This window comes from Vigna umbellata, chromosome 4 (genome assembly GCF_029865625.1).
Source record: "Vigna umbellata cultivar VRB3 chromosome 4, Vumbellata_1.0, whole genome shotgun sequence".
NCBI classification, from domain to species: domain Eukaryota; kingdom Viridiplantae; phylum Streptophyta; class Magnoliopsida; order Fabales; family Fabaceae; genus Vigna; species Vigna umbellata.
In genome coordinates, this window is record NC_142168.1 from 30,148,358 (window position 1) to 30,169,930 (window position 21,573).

The following is a 21,573-nucleotide window of genomic DNA, read 5'->3' on the forward strand; positions in this document are numbered from 1 at the left end:
ATTCCTAAAGCTTGTTTAAACATGCTTTATCTTTTGATCAAGTCCATCTATGGATCCTTAAATAGGAGACATCAGTTCTTAATTTTCAGATTGTGATATATAATTCATAGTACCCAATATTCTATTATTTAAAGCTATATATCTTACTTGGAAGAACCAATAGGACTATAGCCCTATAAAATAAAATTCATAACGTGTTTAGTTTATTGATTTTAATAATATATTTTATCTCAGGAACCATAATAAATGTATAATTAATAATTGAATTCATAACTTGTCTGTTTGTATTTAAAAACTTTACATTTTAGTTTTTATATATTTTTTGCATTGATGATTATGGAAAAGTATTAAAGTTGAGAGTTTGAGAATAAACTAAAAAAAAAGATAGTTAATTGTGTATTATTTCATTTGTGGTCCATAAATGCGTATAGGAACAGTAGTGACTAGACATCGTTTAATAAAACTCCAAAGCAAGGAAGCTGCAACTTACATGAATACACTCCCTCTTCTTTTTCAAAAGCGCGGGAAAATTTTATTTTCTTTAAAATTTGAATCATATTTCATTTTTATAAACCAAAACTTCCAATTTTCAATTTGTGAATGTTTTGTGCCTCACATTTTCTAATTAAATCCATTTATACAAATTAAATTTATTCATATTTAAATATTATCGTTAATGAGATGAAGAGAATCAAAATAACACGTAAAAAAAGAAATATATTAAAAAGGCACATAATTAATATATTTATTAAAAAGAAAACAGAGAAAAGATGTATTTATTAAATTTCTTTCATTTTCACACATATTTAATAATTAATTGTGTGTTAAAAAATATACATTGAAAAAGGAAAAAATGTATAAAAGAAAGTGTGAAAAATGTATAACATTAATTAGATTCCTTAAACTGAAAATTGGAAGTAATAAAAATTAAAGAAAAAAATTAAATTTAGTTTTAATGTTGAGGTATTTGGGGAAGAGTGCAGAATAGGGAAAAGCGAAGGGGCGAAATGCAAACCCCAAACGGCAAAGTGAGAAGAGAGTTATAGAGTGGACGTAAGCAAAAGGAAAGTGGGGAAATGAAGGGCGTGGATGAATCCATGAAAAACCTACGGTTAAATCATGACCGTCATGATGAACTCATCACCATTGATTGTTCCAATTTCCACCACACAGAGAGGACATTTTACAAAACTACCTAACACAGTTTCTCTCTCTAACTCAATTATATTAACACACTCTTTCTCTTCTTCAAGTGAAACCAATCCAATTCCCAATTTTCGAATCTACCCTTTCTCTCTCTCTCTCTCCACCATGGAGCCATCCTCGATCCCCCCACCGCAAGCTCCGCCAGCCACCGCCGTCCCGTTCCCGGCCGACACCAACGACCACCTCCCGGCGCCCATTGCAGAGCCGCCGTCAAATCACCCGCCCTACGCCGAGGTAAGCGAAGCAGTTTTTATATGGAAAAAAGAATTCGGTTCTTTCTGTGTTTTCAAACCTAATTGAATTCTTGTGAAGATGATATACACCGCAATCGAGGCGCTGAAGGAGAAAGACGGTTCGAGCAAGAAGGCGATAGGGAAGTACATGGAGCAAGTTTACAAGGACCAGCTTCCTCCGAATCACTCCACCTTGTTGACTCAGCACTTGACTCGGATGAAGACCAGTGGAATGCTCGTCATGGTGAAGAAGTCCTACGCGCTTCCTAGATCTGCTGCTGCAGCTGCCACTGCTGCTGCGGAGGAACCTGTGCCTGTGCCCTCTCCTTCAACCCTTCCCAGGCCCAGAGGTCGGCCCCGAAAGGCCCAAACCCCTGTCCACAACCTTCCCCAGCCTCTGGCTCAGGACCAGGACGCTGTAATCCCATCGGTTCAGCAGAATGCTGAACCAGTCTGGGCGGCGCTTGGGCTTGCTGACGAGCCTGTGCAAGCTGAGACCCCAAAGAAGCGTCCTGGCCGACCGAAGAAATTGGCCACTGGAGCCCCTGGAACGGGGCGGAGAGGCCGTCCTGTTGGCTCTGGCAAAGGCCCGGGTCGACCTCCTAAGCCCAAATCCATTGCTTCAGACACTTCTCTTTCTGCCTCTGCAGGGTCGAAGAGACGCCCGGGCCGCCCGCCTAAGAATCAGACCCAAGCAACTCAAATTCCATTTGCTCCATCTACACCTACTGCTGGTGCGGATGCCGGTGCCGGTGCCGAGGCTGGGGCTGTTTTGCCGGTCTCAGAGCCTGTGGAAGAACAGGCTCCTGCAGGTGATGGAATTATACTCGGGCCTAGAGTCCGTGGTCGACCGAAGAAGTTTGCTGATGAGATGATTTCCTCCGGCCGAGGCAGGGGAAGGGGTCGTGGACGAGGGCGTGGGCGTGGGCGTGGTGGTGGTTTGCAGTTCGCCAGACCTGGAGTTAGGTCCGTTGGCCGCCCGAGGAAGGTGATAAAGTTTCTTGCAATGTTGTTTTAATTTTGTTAAGACATGGTTTTTGAAATGTTTAATGGTTATGTTTTGGTGTGTGTTTTTCTGTTTGAGGGTGCATGTGGAAACTTCAAAATTTAAAATGTGGATGCTTTATTAATTCTGTACTAGATTGATTGCGTAAATAGTCTTTATTGCGTTTATTGATTATTATCCTCTGTGGCTTTATTATTTTGTTTTTGGGGGATATTACTTCTGAATTGAATTGTGATGCTTTGCATATATGTGTTAAAAATATATATTGGTTTTTATAAAATTATAAATTTCTTTTCTTCTGAATTATTGATTTAGTTTTTATTAGATCTTCTCTGTCTTTTGTTGTATTGGTTTTTTGCATTACTGTAGAGCGTGTCTTTAAAATTTCGTGGCTTCATTTGACGATAATTTATCCCCTACAGAAAATGGTTTTATTTTGTATCTGGGGATTCTATTTTGTTTGAGGTGATGATAATGGTTGAAAATATTATCTGGTGATTTCTGTGGAGAACGGTTGGTTTTTATGTTTAAACTGCGAGTTTAATTTATGGAACTATTTTGACTTGTGGAATTTTTTACGAGTGAATTATGCACTTTGTAAATTGGACTTTTGTCTGTAGTATTATTGCGTACTGAATATGCGTGAGTTTCTGTTTAAATTGTGGGTTAGTTTATAAGGATTTTTCTGATATGCAGAATTTATCAAAATTGTCCGAGAAAATATTTAAATCTGTTAGTGATTTAAAATTGTTTTTCCCTCAAGTATTTATGTGATTATTTTTTCTTGTTTGGAGGGTAAAATGTCTGGTTTATGAACTTGTTCGAAGTAAATTTTTATATTCTCTTGGCGTGGATTAATGAAAATCTTTTGTCTTTGGATACTTTGAAATCTGTACTAATTTGATAGTGAAAATAGTATTTATGTTGTCCTCTTTGACTTCAATAAATGCTGCTTCCCCTCGATGTAGTTGAGGGGTTTTATCTGGAATCTTAACTTGATGTTTTCAAAATAGTATAGTTTATAAATTATGTAAAAATACGTTGGGCTGTGTAAATTACAAATGTTTATTTTAGCTATTTTTAAAATCCCGTATTAGATCTTTTTTGCTTAATGCATTACTATGGACCATATGTTATAAAGCATTATAAGAGAGTAAGCAAAACTCTGGCATGACTTTGTTCCAGAGTTTTGTTTGCAAAGAGGTTTTATCTTAATTTTGAGGTATCTTTTGTGGGAATTTATGTTGAAATAAAGTGAGTTTTTTTTTGAACTGCAAGTTTAGACTGCGGAACTACTGTGATGTGATGTGTGGTATTAAACACGTGTAAATTATGCACTTCCATAACGGGAGTTTTTGTTGTCATCCACGTTGAAAACCTGAGTTTTTGTTTTATCTGCGAGTGTACTTTGAAGGAATTTTATTGAAAACCTGAGTTTGTGTTTTATCTGCGAGTGTACTTTGAAGGAATGTTCGTATATTTTAACGTGAGTGTCTGCCAAAAAAGTTAATAGAGGATATTTTAATTTTATTTTGTGACAAGGTTTATTTATTTAAATATCTTTTAATGTTTTTAAAATGTTTTTGCTCGTATGGGATAATTTCTGTGTTGTTTTTCTTATTGTGTGAGTGGATACCTTAAAATCTCTAGGATGATTAAGAAACTTGTATTTGTCAATAAATCCTTTTTCTTTTCCATTTTATTTTGGGCCTGGAAGATATTTAACAGGGATTGAATTATAATGCTTTGTTAAAAGGTTTTGGGTTAAAAACTTTTGTGATAATATTTATTTTAGGATATTTAAGCTACCACTCTTTAGTGACTTTTTTTAATCTGTTATTGGTGCCTCTTAATGATTATATGCTATTAAAAACAGTAGATGTGTGTTATACAAGTATTTTTTTTTATTAAAGGAAATTTTTTTTATCTTTTTAGATTTGGTTTTAGGTGATGATAAGTTATTAGACATGATTTATGATGTTTATTTTTTTTTGTAAATCTTATTGGCAGTGAAATTTTGGTGTTCTTTTCGTGAGTGCGAGATGCTTATACTTTAAATTTGAACTAGATTGATTGCAAAGATATTATATATCCTGTAATCCTGTTTACTAATTATTTTCATTTTTTTTTTAATAGTTGGGGGATTTTTACGTGGAAACCAATCATAATGCTTTGTAAAATATACTGGATTTATAAAGCATTATAAATATTTTGGACCATTGTAAACATTTTACTTTCCTTTTTTTTAACTCTTTTACACCCTCTGCTGCAATATTGCTGCTGCATCCCTGTGGACCATATGTGATTATAATATTGCGGCTTTATATGCGTTTGTTTTTTCTGAAGAAAATGGGTTTATTTCATTATTGGGTGGTTTGAGGTGTTTGTAAGTTAATAACTGAATATGTTTTAGTAATTTTCTGTTGAAAATGCGAGTTTTATCTTTAAACTGCAAGATTTTAATCTGTAGACCTGTTTCTATGTGTGGAATTTGACTTGACTTACACTTTAGAAATAGTATTATTTGTTGAAATTCCTGCTGAATAACAGAATGGTTATTTTTGAAGGACGGATAGACTATTATTACATGTCACAGTTTGACTTGATGATCTGAAAAAGGATGTTTGTGGATTATATGGAACTCTATATGCAAGTTCGATATTATTATTTTTTTATTCTTGTAATAATATTTTCAAGCAATCACGTAATGAGAGTAGGATTAATTTGACATGTAGAATTATTGGGTGAATTACGCATCCTGAAATATGAATTAAAAGAACTTTATGGATAATAAAAAGCCATCTACAAATTTATATCTGATTTTAATATATTTACGATTGCTTTTGTTCTCAACTGTGCATATACTTATTGAGTTCGCAACTGTGTTTAAATTTTAAATGTTTGAATTTCTTCATTATTTTTGGATGCCCTTCCTTATCTGGTTTGCTTCCTATGTTTTATAGAAAAAAGGAACATTATGTATCATAGAGAAATATGTTCGTGTTCTCTGCAGTTTTTGTTCGATTTATAGTTTTTTATGTTCCCTATACACGAATTATGCTACTACTTTTTGTTAACATGTTTGAATTTCTTTCGTATGAGTAGATTTTCTACTTTTTTTAGCTTACATTTATTCTGTCTCTTTATGAGTAACAATCATTTTAAAATTTGTCTTGTACATAAAACTGTTGTGTACAAGAACAAAAAAGTACATTTCATACCTTATTTTCCTTCCACATTTATTTACTCTACTTTTTACATTTTGGTGGGACAGGGGTCAACTTTTGCTGGATCTCCACCAAATGCTGCTCATGAAGAACTCAAAAGGAAGCTGGAACACTTTGTGAGTTGACGTAGTCTTTGTTGCATTGTCAATTATTCATTATATTTTTTGAATTTGTTATATCTGATCGTATATTCATTAATTTGCAGCAATCGAAAGTGAAGGAATCCCTGGCAGTGATTAAGCCTCATTTTAACCATCAAAGTCCTGCCACTGCAATTGCAGCTATTCAAGATTTGGAAGAGCTGGGAACTATGGACCTCAATGCACCACTAAGGGATGAAACAATTCCTCTGCAACAGGAGGAGCAGCCACCACAGGCGCCGCAGCCAGTACAGGCGGCTCCACCACAGCAGCAGCCACCTCTGCCACACCTGGCACCAGCACCACTGCAACCTCAGACACAGCTATTTCAGCAGCCATTTCCCTCATTTCAGCTGCAGCAGCCGCCATTCCATCTTCAGCAGCCACCGCTGCCGTTCCAGCAGCCACCGCAGCAGCACCAGCTATTCCAGGCACCCCCATCGCACCAACAGTTTCATCCATAGGAGTAAAAATGAGGGTAACAATTTGATTATGAAAGTAGGAAGTATATTTTATTGTCTTGAATTTGGTTATGAACAATCTGAACAAGTGTTTTAACAAGACACATGAGGGCAACAGATTTGTAAAGCGAGTAGGCAGTAGCAGAACTGAATTTTCTTCAGTGAACCGATTCGTCATTTAGTTTGTTGTTGTGCACTGGTCTAGATTGACACCTCAAGTAATGTTTAGATTATTAGTGTACTCATCATTTTGTAATTCAACTATTTTTTCTTTTACTCTCTCCGTTTCTAACTTATTCATTATCCTCTTTTTCATATACTTCTATCTCAGATATAAATATATTTCATTTTTAAACTACTTCAACTAATAAATAAATAATCTTTCTATCTACAATAATTATTTTTCAGGCTATTTATATTAATGTTTTATATCTATTAAAATGCTTTATAATCTATGGTTAGATACCAATTTTAAACATCAATGGTTTTAGAACGTATTTGTCAGAAGTTGCATTCTTAGAGTTTCTAGCCGCAGCAGGTAAAAAATGCATTTTTATTTTTAATTTTAAAAACCTAATATTTTTTTATCAATTACTTGAAATGTTTTGATTTCCTGAGTATCTATTTGACAACGTAATATTTTTAACTTTCGAACTGTTACGCAGAGCTTGTATTGTGTCTTCTTAGAGTATTTTTTTTTTAAATCTAATACATCAAATTCTTATAATATGGTTGGTATTATTTATTTGGTATCAAAAGTAAGATTTTTTTATTCTTTATTTCAACCCAAGTATTTTTGGAACAGTTTATATAAGCATTAAAGTTTTTTTAGTGAAGTACTCTTGTAAGTTACTTATCTAAAAGTATGTAAAATATGTTATATTGTAAATAAATGTAAATATCTGCGTTATTTTCATTATTATCATGTTAGTACCTTATTTGACGCATACTAGTATGTTTGGACAAAAACAGTAGATCATGTAGAAAATGCTGTCACTGAAGTTTATCACTCAAAATCTACGTAGCTAAAGCTGAAGATCGAATGCTAGTAACATAATTTTCCAACTCTCATTACTGAAAATCAAATTTATAAAGGAGTTTTTTTTTACACTAAATGTATTACTTTGATAAACTACTTTTAGAAATATTTTGGTCATTAGAAACAATTAATTTTTATATTTATAAAGAAAAAAAAATTAAAAGGTAAAATAGTAGTCATAAAATATGTGTAAAATTTTGTTGAATGTGAAAATAAGAATACCCTTTATAAAATTATCACTGAAATTTTGTATACTTTTTTATATAGATGAAAGAGTGAGACAGTTGCAAAGATGAAAATTCTATTTGGTCCTCTGTTTTTTTCCAAAACACACTGAAAAGACTACACTACAAAACCTCAATTTCTTTACCAACTTCTTTATTTTCTTTTCGCACCTCCCATTATAGTACAATGATGGAAGCAAACTTTTAAGCTAATATTCCAAACACATTACTGAAAATATATTTCGAATTGAGATGTATAATTTAAAAATGATTTTTAATAGTTTTAGATTAAGTCTAAATCTTATTTTGAATATAGATGAAAAAATTAAACATTTTTTTAAAACTATGTTAAAATAGGTCATAGAATACAAATATTGCACTAATGTCCTAAGATGATTACAACTAACAAATGTTATATTTTATATTTAAAAGAACTAAATATTGTGAAACCAAATTTAAAACTACTCATTAGGTTAAAATAGTTTTTCACACCAATTAATTTACTTGATATTAAATAGTGTTACGCGTTTAAATGGATTCTCATGACAACTTAGTTGTGTTATGGCGAAGATTGTGCTAATAGTAGAAAGAAAATAAATTTAGATTATATTTAGAATTTAGGATTTAGATTACATTTCAGGTGATAAAAAACTATTAAAATAATATTTAATATATTGTTTAATAAAATTTAATTCAACATGTAATTTATATGCACAAAATAATGTAAAAGAATATATTTATGTGCATACATAGCAAGCAACATTTTAATAGTGATATATAAAATCACAAATTTAGACGTGTGGATTACTCTCTTGATTCATATTATGTGGGTGATATGGCCCATGAGAAATGCCTATAGGTTTGGTTGCTAAATATTTTTTATCATCAACTAAAGCAAGAATTGTTGGATATATGGTAGATAATAGGTCTAAATGGGTGATGAATGTAAGATTGTGATTATAGTATTATGTTTGTAATTACATAGTATTGTATGTTATGAAGGATTAGATGTCTATGTTCCGAATGATTTATGAGTATTAAGGAATGAAGATTCTATTATATAGATATTTTTATGATAATTGTTGAATTGTTAATCTAAGAGTGAAGGATGAATATTATGTGTGAAATAACGTTAATTGTTCTATTAATTTTGTAAGTTATAAAGATGGTATAATATGTTGGATATTGGTTGAAATTGTTGAATATTTTATTCTTGAAATTATGAACAATATTTACTGTCTTATCCTTGCATTTTTGTGGATGCAGTTTTCACCTACAATAATCGTATAATTTTTATATGTGAGCAGATGATCAAATAGAAGTTCTTATAAAAAATCTTGAGGAGTAGTGGTGAGTAAAAATAATTTTGCATCGTATTGTAAACATATATTATATTGTGAAAATTGAAAATGTGTATTGAGTATTAAGACTAACTTATGTATTATATTATGAAAATTGAAAATGTGTATTGAGTATTAAGACTAACTTTGTTATACTAAATTAGGAATCTCATGTTAAAACAATCATATGTATTATAAATAAAATGTATATTAAAATTTATCAAAGTAATTAATAGTATATTATTTACTAAGTTGGATTGTTACAATGAATAATTATGTTCTTATTATTCTCATGTAATATTAACATTTTTAAAGTATTAATGATATAATAAATATAATATTGATTGGGTTGCTAGTGACAATCTTGATTTAACCTCTTAGGAAAGCATTTTCATATGAATCATCAATAAATAATATATGAAAAAGTAATCTTTTAGTTATAATATTTTTTCTTTCGGATAATGATACTTTGACAACATTTTTTTGACAATATTTTAACATCATCTAGTGTCATTCTATAATTGGTCCAAAATTACTCCTCAATCAATAATAATAATCATAAACACCAAGATGGACCAATCACAGAATGACACGTAGATGATGTTAAAATGTTGTCAAAATATCATTATTCTTTTCTTTAAGACCAAGATCATGGGAAATATATTATGAACATCTAATCATCCATTTGTTATAAATTAATTGGTGGTTGTTAAAAGTTTGAAGAAATTTATTATGGTTTCTTGGATTTTGTGATGAATGAAATTATTATTTAACTACATGTAATATTTAAAATTTTTCTATAGCTCATGTATACTAGTTGGAAATAAGTGTGTTAACAAACTATAAAATATATTGATTGATTTTTTTTATAGGTCATATTGATTGATTTAAATTTTTTAATAGTTAGATCCTAAATTGATTACTAATATTAATATCTAAATTGTTATCTAATTAATAAATAGTCTATACTAGAAACCAGGCAATCATCTATCAATAAGGGAGCTAACGGTCCAAGGTCCGAGTATCACGAAATTACCACTAACATTAATTAGTTTAGAATAACACAATTAGGTCGTTGTTAATCCAAAGTGCATTACGAAATTATGTTTGATACACATTAATTATTCGACCCAATTTTCACTGACTTTAGCATTATAATAGCTTTTGCAGGTAATCTCACTCAGAAAACTTGAACTTTTAAAACATACATTAAACAATTAACCTTAACCTCATAACCGAAAATACAATAGATAATATTTTAAATACCAATCATTTTAAGTTTATAAATTAATATCTAAATTAGTAATTAAATATATTTTATCACTAAAATTAGTTGTTATTTAATAAATTTTTTTAGTAAAATAATCTCATTATCTTAGTGAATTATTATTTTTTAAGTACAAACATTGGTATAATTTGTTTGAGAAATAAAATTAATACTTTATTGAAAATATGTCACTAGATTCAAATTACATATAGGTTCAAGTTCAAGTGTTGAAATGGGGGCAATTTCAACACCCCTTGTGGTTGTTATGCTATTTTGCTTCCTAGTTTCTGTTTCACAAGCAGAATTACTTGAAGTACAAAGACCCAACACACTGAATGTTAGAATCAAGGACTTGCTGCAGATTTATGCTAATTTAATTTATATATTTTGTGTGATTTTTCTTTATAATTTATGCTAAAACTCATCTTTTGTTTTTTTTTTCAATATTTTCGTCATCCCATCTAATCACATCCTAAAAGTGACAAATCACGATGTCCTCATTCATTTGTTTTCTTATAGTTAGTACGAAGACCAAAAGGATAAAGAAGCTAATAAAAAATACATAAATTCTATATTCTTTAAACTTCTTAATCATCGAAAACATATGCACTTGTTTAAGATTTGTAAGTATACATTTGGCTTTATCCAGATGATACAATCACTCAAATTTATAATTTTTTTAAACTTTCGTTGTCTCATACTCAATTTGATCAAATCAATATTTTAAACTGTTATGATTATTAAATATTTGAAACTGTGCTCTATACAAATAATGCTTTTAAATCTTTAAGGTAAAAATAATTTCAGTTAAGTCCAAGTCATGAGTAAGATAACTCTTCTTATAAATCTTTAGATCCTTTGAAGCATAAGTTATTACTTTCCTTTCTTGCGTTACTACACATCTCAACCTTTAATATCAAACGTCACAATAAACCTTAAAAGGGTTATTTGTATAATGAATTACCAAAACTGGTATATTTGTCAATCTTTTCTTGGATTCTTGAAAACTCTACTCAAATATGTCTATTTATGCAAATGATTGGTATTTACGGGTTAATTGTGTCAAAGATGCTAATATCTTGGAAAATTTTTCAATGAAATTTCTTTAGAAACCAACTAAGTCTATAAAACTTCTTATTTCATATACATTCTTATAACGTTCCCATTGAAGCATTGTCTCTATCTTTCAAATTAACTGATATTCTTGTATGCTTTAAGAATTGCACCTCTTTCATACAAAACTCACATTTGGATAGTGTGACATAATTATTTCTTCCTTAAAATGTTCAGGACTGTCCTAAAATATTTTGTATGTTTATACCAAGTCTTGGAATAAATAAGGATGTCATAAATTAATATCATAACATATTTAAAAAATATATGGAAATTTTATTGATGTACTCCATAAAAAATATAAGTATATTTGTCGCTCCAAACAACATCACATTATCACATTATACTCATAGTATTCGTAGTGTGACCTAAAATTTGTCTTGTGTATATTTTCATACTCACAAAAATTTAATAATAACCAAACCTTAAATCTATCTTAGAGACACCACTGTCTCATGTAATTAATTCATCAAATTATTTATTCTTAATAAATATATTTATTCTTAATATAAACTTATTTTTATTCAGTTGAGTATAATCCACCCATAACCTGTCATCCTTCTTTATTACTGGCAAGTGTTTCGATAACATTTGAATGATGAACTTCTTCTCCGACGACTTTTCTAGTTGCTTTTCCAATAAGCATACTGTGGCAGCAATGAAGTGTGTAAATAAAGCATAGCAATTTTGTATTGAAAATGACGAAATTGGTTCCATTATTTATCACTCATCAGTTGGTTCATATCAATGCCTCTGCCGACAAAAAAAAAAAATCATAGCTACGAAGACACGTTTTCTTTAATTATTTTTTCATGTTAACATGCTACTTTACCTTTATGTACGTGTTGACCTATACATGAGGAAAAAACTAGTAGATTTTTTTTTGTAAATGCTTGATGGAAATAGAGGAAAAAGAAAAAGAAGAAATAAGGAAAATTTATATAATAAAATATTTATTTATATTTCCTCATATTTAAAGATTTTTATTTATTTATTAATCTATTGAATGAGAAGATGTACAGAAAAATTATTGGATATATAAAGAAAGGAAGAATATCGGTGAGTGAGAGTATTAAAACAGCGAGGCCCAATCTCTATAAAAGAAAGAAGCCCAAAATAAGGAGGCCCACGACGCAATCAAGGGCACATGGGCAAAGGCTCCATGGCAGCGACGAAGGATGACGTCTGGAAAAGAGAAGCGGACACACCGAACGGGACGATGGGTTCATCAAAAGGTAAGAAAAGCTATTAATCTGAAATAGTTTGTATTATTTCATATTGATTTCAACATTACGTTTGAAAGAAGAGGAATCCCAAATATATATAGGTTCCTGTAAGGTGAGAAGAGGGAAACGGGATTCATAAATCCCTAACCAAAAATAGTTACAAAGCCTAAACCTAATAACCAGAAAACTGAAATAACTATCACTTTAATGAATTATTTAGGTTTGTAAATGTAAGGAGAAAAAGAAAGACAACTAGAAAATTTGTACCTGCCCTACTAACATAAAAGTATACACATTTATTATTTATATTCTTCTTTTATTTATTTATTTATTACCATATATTTATATATAAATAAAGAGAATTCTCTTTTTTTTATAATTTTTTTTTCAATTTTACCGTTTTATTTAAGATTCATTTTTAAAAATTTAACCATTATTTTAAATTTAAATATTTTTAAATTAAATAAATAAAAATTATCTACAAAATAAATAAAATTATTTATTATTAAATTGTAAAATTTATTTATATTTATTTTTATAAAATAATAATACACGTGGGCATAACACATGTTTTTACTATACAATATAAGAACTTTTTACGTTATTTATTTTTTATTTTGAGTCTAATTCTTTGTTATATTTTTAAAATACATTAATTTTAATATATTAATATTTAATATACTAAATTTTTACTAAAAACTTAGTAAAAAATTCTAGATTTATAATTCTGATTCATCACTTTTTTTTAATATCATTTTTGATGTAAGAGCTTGAAAATGTAAGGCTACTGGTCCTGCAGCCTGGCTCAAGAAGCTAAGGGCTCTAGGACCTCAGAAGATGCAATTCTCCTTTCTCTCTCTAAACTCATCTCCATTTTCTCCTTCTTGCTCTGCCTTCTCTCTATCCTTGCACTCATTTGAACCGTTAAAATTTCAAATAGGTGGTGTTCTTTCGCTCACGGAGTTGAGAGCTTCCCTTCTATCCGATTAGATTTCTATTTGGACGGGTAAGTCAGTTTCTCCATTTTTTCTTGAACTTAGGTCATGCACCTTTACGTGCCCTTTTGATTCTTTGTCTATTCTAGCTCTAAGAGCTGTTTTTATCATCATTTAGGTGGTTGTAGGACACGGTTTGAATTTTCTCTGTGAAGGCACGGTTAGGGCACTCTAGTTGACTATACTGCTCAATTTCAAGGTAAGGGAAACTAATTATTTTTGTATGAATTTATTTTATAAAATTATATGCATATGAATGTTGAACTGGTGTGCTCTTGTGAAACTGTTTTATGACTTTTATTGTATTGGGTGTTATAACTGAAAGTGTGAAATTGTGCATGTTGTGATGTGATGAATTTAATCTGTTTTGAATGAGTTTGTTGGCTGAAATTGATCTTGTTGGAAGGTCGGGAGTAAGGGTTCTGTAATAGCATGTGTATGAGTATTAAATAGATGTACAGGCACTCTTTGAGATTTAGAGCATAAGAGAACATGGTAGATAATTTAAATAAATTAATTGTTAATTATTGAGAGCCTTTCTTTGTTGGTAGGATAGAGGAACCTTAAAAACCTGACACTTCCCTGATCATAGAGCAGCCCTGGCCTGGTCCAGTCAGTTGTGACTAGTCATATGTGTTGGCGTCGAAGGTGAGTTTGATGCGTTCAGACATCTGGGTCCTCTCCGGTGACCAATTGGGGTAAAGAAAGATCTCTACTAGGATGAAAATAAAATAAAACAAGTTGATTGTAGATGCATAAAGTTATCATGTGTTAATTTCTAGTCAATTATAATTTTAGAAAATCAGTCACTGTGTGTTTGAAATTCAAAGTAAGGATCCATATATAAATATATACATATATATATATATATATATATGTATATGTACACACACACACACACACACACACACACACACACACACATATATATATATATATATATATATATATATATATATATATATATATATATATATATATATAATAAAGTAAGGATAGTTGTTTCTTATATTAAAACGTGAGTATTAATCAATAATTATATTACTTGTAGGTATGTATAAATTGATGCATTTTATGAGCTGTTATGGGTTAGTTGGAGTTGTTTGGTTCTTGGTATTGATTAACTTAGATTCAATTGTGGAGATGTTATTTTTATAATTTGTGAGTGGTGAGTAATGTATATTGTTGAGATTGTGTATATGTTGATTGTGGCAGAAAGTATATAATTACAAAGTGATGAAAATACGATCCAAGTTGTAAATCAAGTTCCATCTGTGTAGGATCTCTTGGTGAGATCCTTAGTGTAGAATGATTGCATGATAGCTCAGTCTTGGGGGTTTTCCTGACGCTCTAATGACCTTTCATTCTCAAGTAGAGAGGATTGATCCATGTGGTGAGGAGTAGCAGGAGGTCCTAGTCTTGGAGGCTTCCAGTATGCTCCAGGACGCGGAACGGATTAACCTCGTGAGTGTGGTAGGGTGGAACCCATTGGCAACGGCTTTGCAAAGCAATAGAGGCCACCACGAGTGCATAACCTGCCATAGCTCGGCAATCATTCTGGTCCGGACGAGTCAGTCTATAAAACAATGAGTCTTGTGAAGTCAATGTATCATGTTTGAGTGGCTTTTACATGTCGTGTGTGATTGAATAACATGATTTTTATATCTAGCTCACCCTTGCTTGTTTGTATTGCTTGTGTATGTTTCTTGCGATGATCATCCACTTGGATGAGAGCAGATGACGAGGAGGTTCCTTTGGAGACAGCTTTGAAAGTTGAGGACCATGCTGCTGTCTAGTCTCCTAGGATGCTATTAGTTGATTTTACATTCTAGAATATTGTTTTGCATTTTAGCTTATATTTTATATCTTTTTGGAGTTTAGGTTTATATTCTGAAGTTACTTAGAGGATGAATCTAATCCTATTTAGTTTCAACTGCTTTCCTATATTATGCATGTGGACGTCTTTATTATATATGCTGTCTATATAATTGGGATGTCACATTTGAAAAATATAGATTTATAATAATATTATCATTTAAATCATAATTAATTATTAATTAAGTTATAATTATATATTTTAATATGTAAAAGTAATCTTTTCAATTTATTTCATTAAAATATAAGAACCTGTTTTTTAAAATAGACGAGAGGGCTTAAAATAAGTGAATAATAAATATTTTAATTATTCTCTCTCTTTAAAGTAATTGATTTGAAAAATAAAAAAACAGATAAGAGAAGCTAAATTAACAAGCTATTTAAATGGATTGAATTAGGGAGAAATCTTATTAACAGTTACATCCAACTATAGGTAAGATACCATATGCACATATAAAGATTTGGAATTGAGCATTGAGAACATGTTTTTGATGTTTGGAACTATAATATTCATTGAGAACATGTTTTTTTAGTAAAAGATATTGAATGTTGATTTATCTATTGATGAACGGATCTAATATAGAATATCTGTGTGGTGTTGTAGTCTAATAAATTGTTTTCATTGGTTCCTATGGTTATTACATATTTATGAAATATAATATTGATATTAAATTTTGTTGGTGTTAAAAAGTTTGAATATATTGGATTAAAGTGGTGACATATATTATTAAAATATATATAAATTATTGAACAAATAATATTATGATTCATATAACTATTAGAAATTTGAATAAGAATTTTTAGTTTGCATTAAGTTTTTTTAAAAATTTCACATCGAATATGTCTATTAGTAACAAGGTTACTTTAGAATAAATAAATAGATATAAATTTTATTTTTTAAATTGATTTTGTGAAATTGATTATATTTAAAATTTACTTCTTAACCATATGTATGTACTTTTATGTAAATGAATGTATTAAAAATTTAATATTAAGTAATGATAATTATATTGATACAAACTTTATTTTATAAAATAGTTTATATTAATTGACTTAAACTTTAAGTCTATTTCTTAATATTTTTATATATAATAAAATGTATCATTTTGTAAAACTCATTATCTATATTAGAATTAAAATTATACTCATTAAATATAAAATGAAGTTGAACTTTAGTAGTTAATAAAATTATCTATATTAGAATTAAAATGTATTTTTATATATTTACCCAAAAGATAAAAGAAATAAAATATTAAAGACATATTGATTAGGATGAGTGAATACTCCTTCAACCTATTTTTGACATATTAAAGACAGGGAGAAAATAAAATATCTTAATTTTTTATTTTAATTATTTATTTTCTTGTTTTAATATAATAGCTTTTTACTTCTAATTATTTTAAGATACTATATTTTGTTGTTTTCATCTTTATAAAATATTAAAATATTTTCAATATGACTTATTTGTGACGTTATTTTTCCTTTTTATTAATGAGAAATAAAAGTGTGATCTCAATGAAAATTATGTTTGCATTTAGTTCTACAATACTTCAACATGTAGGGCTAAAATAAGATAAATATATAATTTATAAAATATTTTTGACTAACTTGTTCATATACCTTATTTTAACTTCATTAGGCTTTAACTAAGTAAGAAATTAAACGTTGAAGGAGAATAAATAAATAAATTGAGCAACATTTACAAGTATATTTAGTATATAAAACAAATTTCTTCCTAACTTTTGTATTAAGATTAGTCTCATATTTGATGAAATATTTAACATATATTCCACTTAACCTATCAATGAACCATTGAACTTAATATGATTATTTTTCTCTTTTTTACGTTTAATGCGAAAAGAATAATTAAATTGAATTTTCTTTTTATATATATATATATATATATATATATATATATATATATATATATATATATATATATATATATATATATGCTCTTTTTAATGGAAATCAACAAAATAACTAGTGGTTCACACTTAAAGTCAACTATTAGGAAAAAAATAGTAATATTTAAAAAAGTTCTAAGGAGATTCTTATAATATCTAATTCTCAATTAATAGAGTCAACCTCTTCAATTACTTATAATAAAAATTAACTTCTTTGTGTGACTTAGCGCTAAAGATAAATAAATAAATTTATTTTAATCATTTGTCAAAGTAGTTTAACACTCTGAATAAAAAATAAAAATAAAAACAATTAATGAAATCCCTTAGGTTTGCTAAATGAGGAAATTGAGATGTTTTATTGTACTTAAATTTGCATTTCATCTAAGAAAGCAACTTTATTGCTTTGAAAAAAAAAAGAACAAAATAAATAAATAAATAAATAAAGTTGTGATAGAAGTTGAAGAAAGTATAATATTGGGAAGAAGTTGATGTCACCGTTGAAAAAGTCATTGATATTTATAAAATATGAAAGCACGTGATTGATTGAATTTTGACTCAATTGTGGTTTTTTTTGGTAATAGGATTTGAAAGCTATAAAATTATGGATTACTAATTATGCTAAAAAGGAAAAATTAGAAGAAGGGAAGAAAATAATATTTCCACTTTTGAGAAAAGAAAACGATCAAAATAGCCTTATTTTTGCACTTTTTTGAAAAAAAAATTATTTCATTATACAGACATACATAAACTCTATTTTTAATTACTTTAACTATACAAGATATTTTTTTATGTTTTAAACTAATCAATTTATATGTCTCATTTTTCAATTAGTTTTTGTCTTTTCTTTATTATCTTATTTCATCTTATAAACATAATATTTCGTATCATATGATAAAAATAAAAAAAATAGGATAGTTTTGTAGAACAATCTCTTTAATATTTTTGTTAAAAGTTATTCTTAGATCCGAAGAAAAAGTTATGTACTTAGGTGGAGTTAAAAATAAATAATTCTTTTAAACAAAACAAAATTATTTTTATATTTACAATTTTCCGCATATTATAGTTGGGATAAAAATAACATGTGCAAATTGATATGATAAATTCTAGAATAAGAATTTTCACTAAAATTGAAACACGAAGGCAAATTTATGCTATATTACCTATTTAATTTATTTTTATTAATATATATATATATATATATATATATATATATATATATATATATATATATATATATATATATATATATCACTTTTGAATTATTTTCTGTCTTTTCCTTTATTTTATTTCACTCTATAAACCTAATATTTTGTAGCATATGATAAAAATAAGAAAATAGAATACTTTCTTAAAACAACCTCATATTATTCTTAAATCATAATATGAAGAAAAAGATATATATCATGATAGAGTTAAAAAAAAAGTTAAATAAAAGCAAAATTCTTTTGAAATTTACAATTGTCCACCCATGTATATCATGGTTGGCATGAAAATAACATGTCCAAATTAATATGATAAATTTTGGAATAAGAATTTCCACTAAAAGTGAAATATAAGACAAATTTTTGTTATATTACCTATTTAATTTATTTTTATTAAATAATATATATATATATATATATATATATATATATATATATATATATATATATATATATATGTCTCACTTTTTTTCAATTATGTTTTTTCTTTTTCTTTGTCTTATTTCACTCTATAAACATAATATTTCGTACTATGCTATAAAAACAAGAAAATAGGATACTTTTATAGAACAATCTCTTTGATATTTTTTTAAGTTATTTCTTAAGTCATAATACAAAGAAAAAATTATATATTTTGGTGGAGTTAAAGAAAAAGTAAATTTCTTAAAAAAAGCAAAATTCTTTTTAAATTTACAATTGTCAAACACATGCATATAATGGTTGGCATGAAAGTAACATTTGGAAATTGATATGATAAATTTTATAATAAGAATTTCCACTAAAGTTGAAACACCAAGGTCAATTTCTTCTATGTTACCTGTTTAATATATTTTTATTAAATAATATATATATATATATATATATATATATATATATATATATATTACTTTATTAATATTATTACATATAATATTATGACATGCTGTATTTAATAGTGTATATAAGCTAAACATTAGCAGCATTTAATATATTTATTAAATATAATAGGATGAAGGAATTTAAATTTTGATTCGTGTGAAGTACCTCTCCATTTTTATCTCTAAATTTTTTAAAATAATGATTTTAATTCTTCTAATATAAGTTAATTTTAATTTTATTGTGTGCACTGATTTTTTATTAACATACTCTGAAATTTGAAATAAATGTTAGAGATTTATAGATTATCTTTAGGTGTTATCAATGTTCTTAAAAAAAGGATATACAGTTGTTTCTTCTGTGATGTACTTTCTACTTTATTATTTACAGGATTTGATATACTTGTTAATATCACAATAACAATTTAAATAAAGTTTTATTAATTAATCTTATATCTAAATTTTTCATTACGCTAATTATCATTTATCTGATGTAATATTTTTACAAATATAATGTTACATTATGCTATTTAAGATATTACTTGAAATAGTTTCGAGAATATATGATACGACATCGTAACATATTATATTGTTGGAGATAATCTCAATTATATATAACTTTTAAACTTGAATTCACGAAATTAAGATCACATAATTTAGATTGACTTTTACTTTATTTTTTAATATATTTTATTTATAGTTTCGGATTTGTATTTTTAAATTACATTTTAATATCTGCAGTCTCACGGTAGTGACTAGTAACTAGTAACAGTCCTGGCGTATGTATCTGTTCTGTCATAGTTGTTTCGCGCAGATAATAGAGAGGGAAAAGATGATACTATTATTTAAATCCAATATTAATTAAATATGATTTTTTATTAAATTTAACAATTAACTATTCATATTTATATACAACTTTTTTATGGTAGCCTTCATATAAAAATTCTATTGTTGCACAAAAATAGCTAATACTAAGCTTATTTTATAAAGAAATAATACCAAAATATAAATTAACATTTTTTTCCTTAAAAAATTCTATATAACTTATTCTAAAACAGAAATATTTAAAGGTATACTAATGTATGTTTAATAATTTTCTTGTAGTTTATATACTTAACTATTAATTTTATACAATTAATTTATATATATATATATATATATATATATATATATATATATAAATATACGAATTTATAATTTTATATGCAATATTGTTTATTTTTAATTTAACATCGTATATAATTAACTTTCATATTATTACCACTTATTATATATATATATATATATATATATATATATATATACACACACACATACGAGCTTTAAAATATAAACTTATATACACATTAATAAAGCATTTGATAAATTAATTCAACGAATTACAACATTTGACATATTTTAATTTTTAGTCTTAAACTCAATAAATAAATAATAACTATTCTTAATGAAAAAACATATAACATCTAAATTTTTTTATTTACAATGATCTGTAAATATATTCATTTCTAACAAATATTTTTGACATTCAAATAAAAAGATGTGTTGCACGAGTATCATACCATACGTAGTAGAACATATAAACAAAAATAGTGAGATATATGCATTAATGTAGAATATATAAATCTATTACATTATAATTTTGAAGATAAACATGGAATGTAGATATGCATAGATATATATAGTTGAATATTTCGAAATTGAAGACTTGTGATGTGAACCCAAATCCTCCTTTCTCTCCATTATGCAATGTTTGGATGAATGGTCACGAAAAGTGTATTAGAAAGCAAAAAATCATCAAATTCGGCTCATTATATTTGATTGTTGAAGAGTCGAATCTTTATACTTGAAAAGAAAAATTCCTTCAACCTGTTCTTTCTGCTGAGATTGAAATGGAAAAAAGGAGAAAAAAAGGAGAAGGATCTCATTATTTGAACAATCAAAATGCTATAAAAACCAACCTAAAACATGGGAGTATTTGTGTATATATATTACATTGCTTCAAATTCCAAAAGAGTAGATGTTAGCATGTTGCTTGCTTTGACTTTTTCAAATTATTGATCATATTCCAAGGATAACTTAGAGAAGAAAAACAAAAACTCTTTCTTTAAATAAAATGAAAAGAAAAATATGTCCATCAACATGTCATCAATTTGTTCTTGATCTAGTAAATCAATTAGGTTACATTCCTTAATATGCTAACATTTTTAAATAAATTTTCTTAAACCTATTTTAAGTCTTTCAAATGTTATCAACACGCG

At 27.8% G+C, this 21,573-nt stretch overlaps 1 protein-coding gene across 1 annotated transcript; it reads left to right on the forward strand.

Moving 5' to 3' along the window:
• Positions 1–1,226: 1,226 nt before the first annotated feature.
• On the forward strand, positions 1,227–6,549 carry LOC124831699 (uncharacterized). Its single transcript, XM_047306118.2, has 4 exons — positions 1,227–1,440; positions 1,519–2,427; positions 5,720–5,788; positions 5,878–6,549. The coding sequence occupies exons 1-4, from the start codon at positions 1,312–1,314 to the stop codon at positions 6,274–6,276; spliced, it is 1,506 nt and encodes a 501-aa protein (XP_047162074.1). The 5' UTR covers positions 1,227–1,311; the 3' UTR covers positions 6,277–6,549.
• The last annotated feature ends 15,024 nt before the right edge of the window (positions 6,550–21,573 follow it).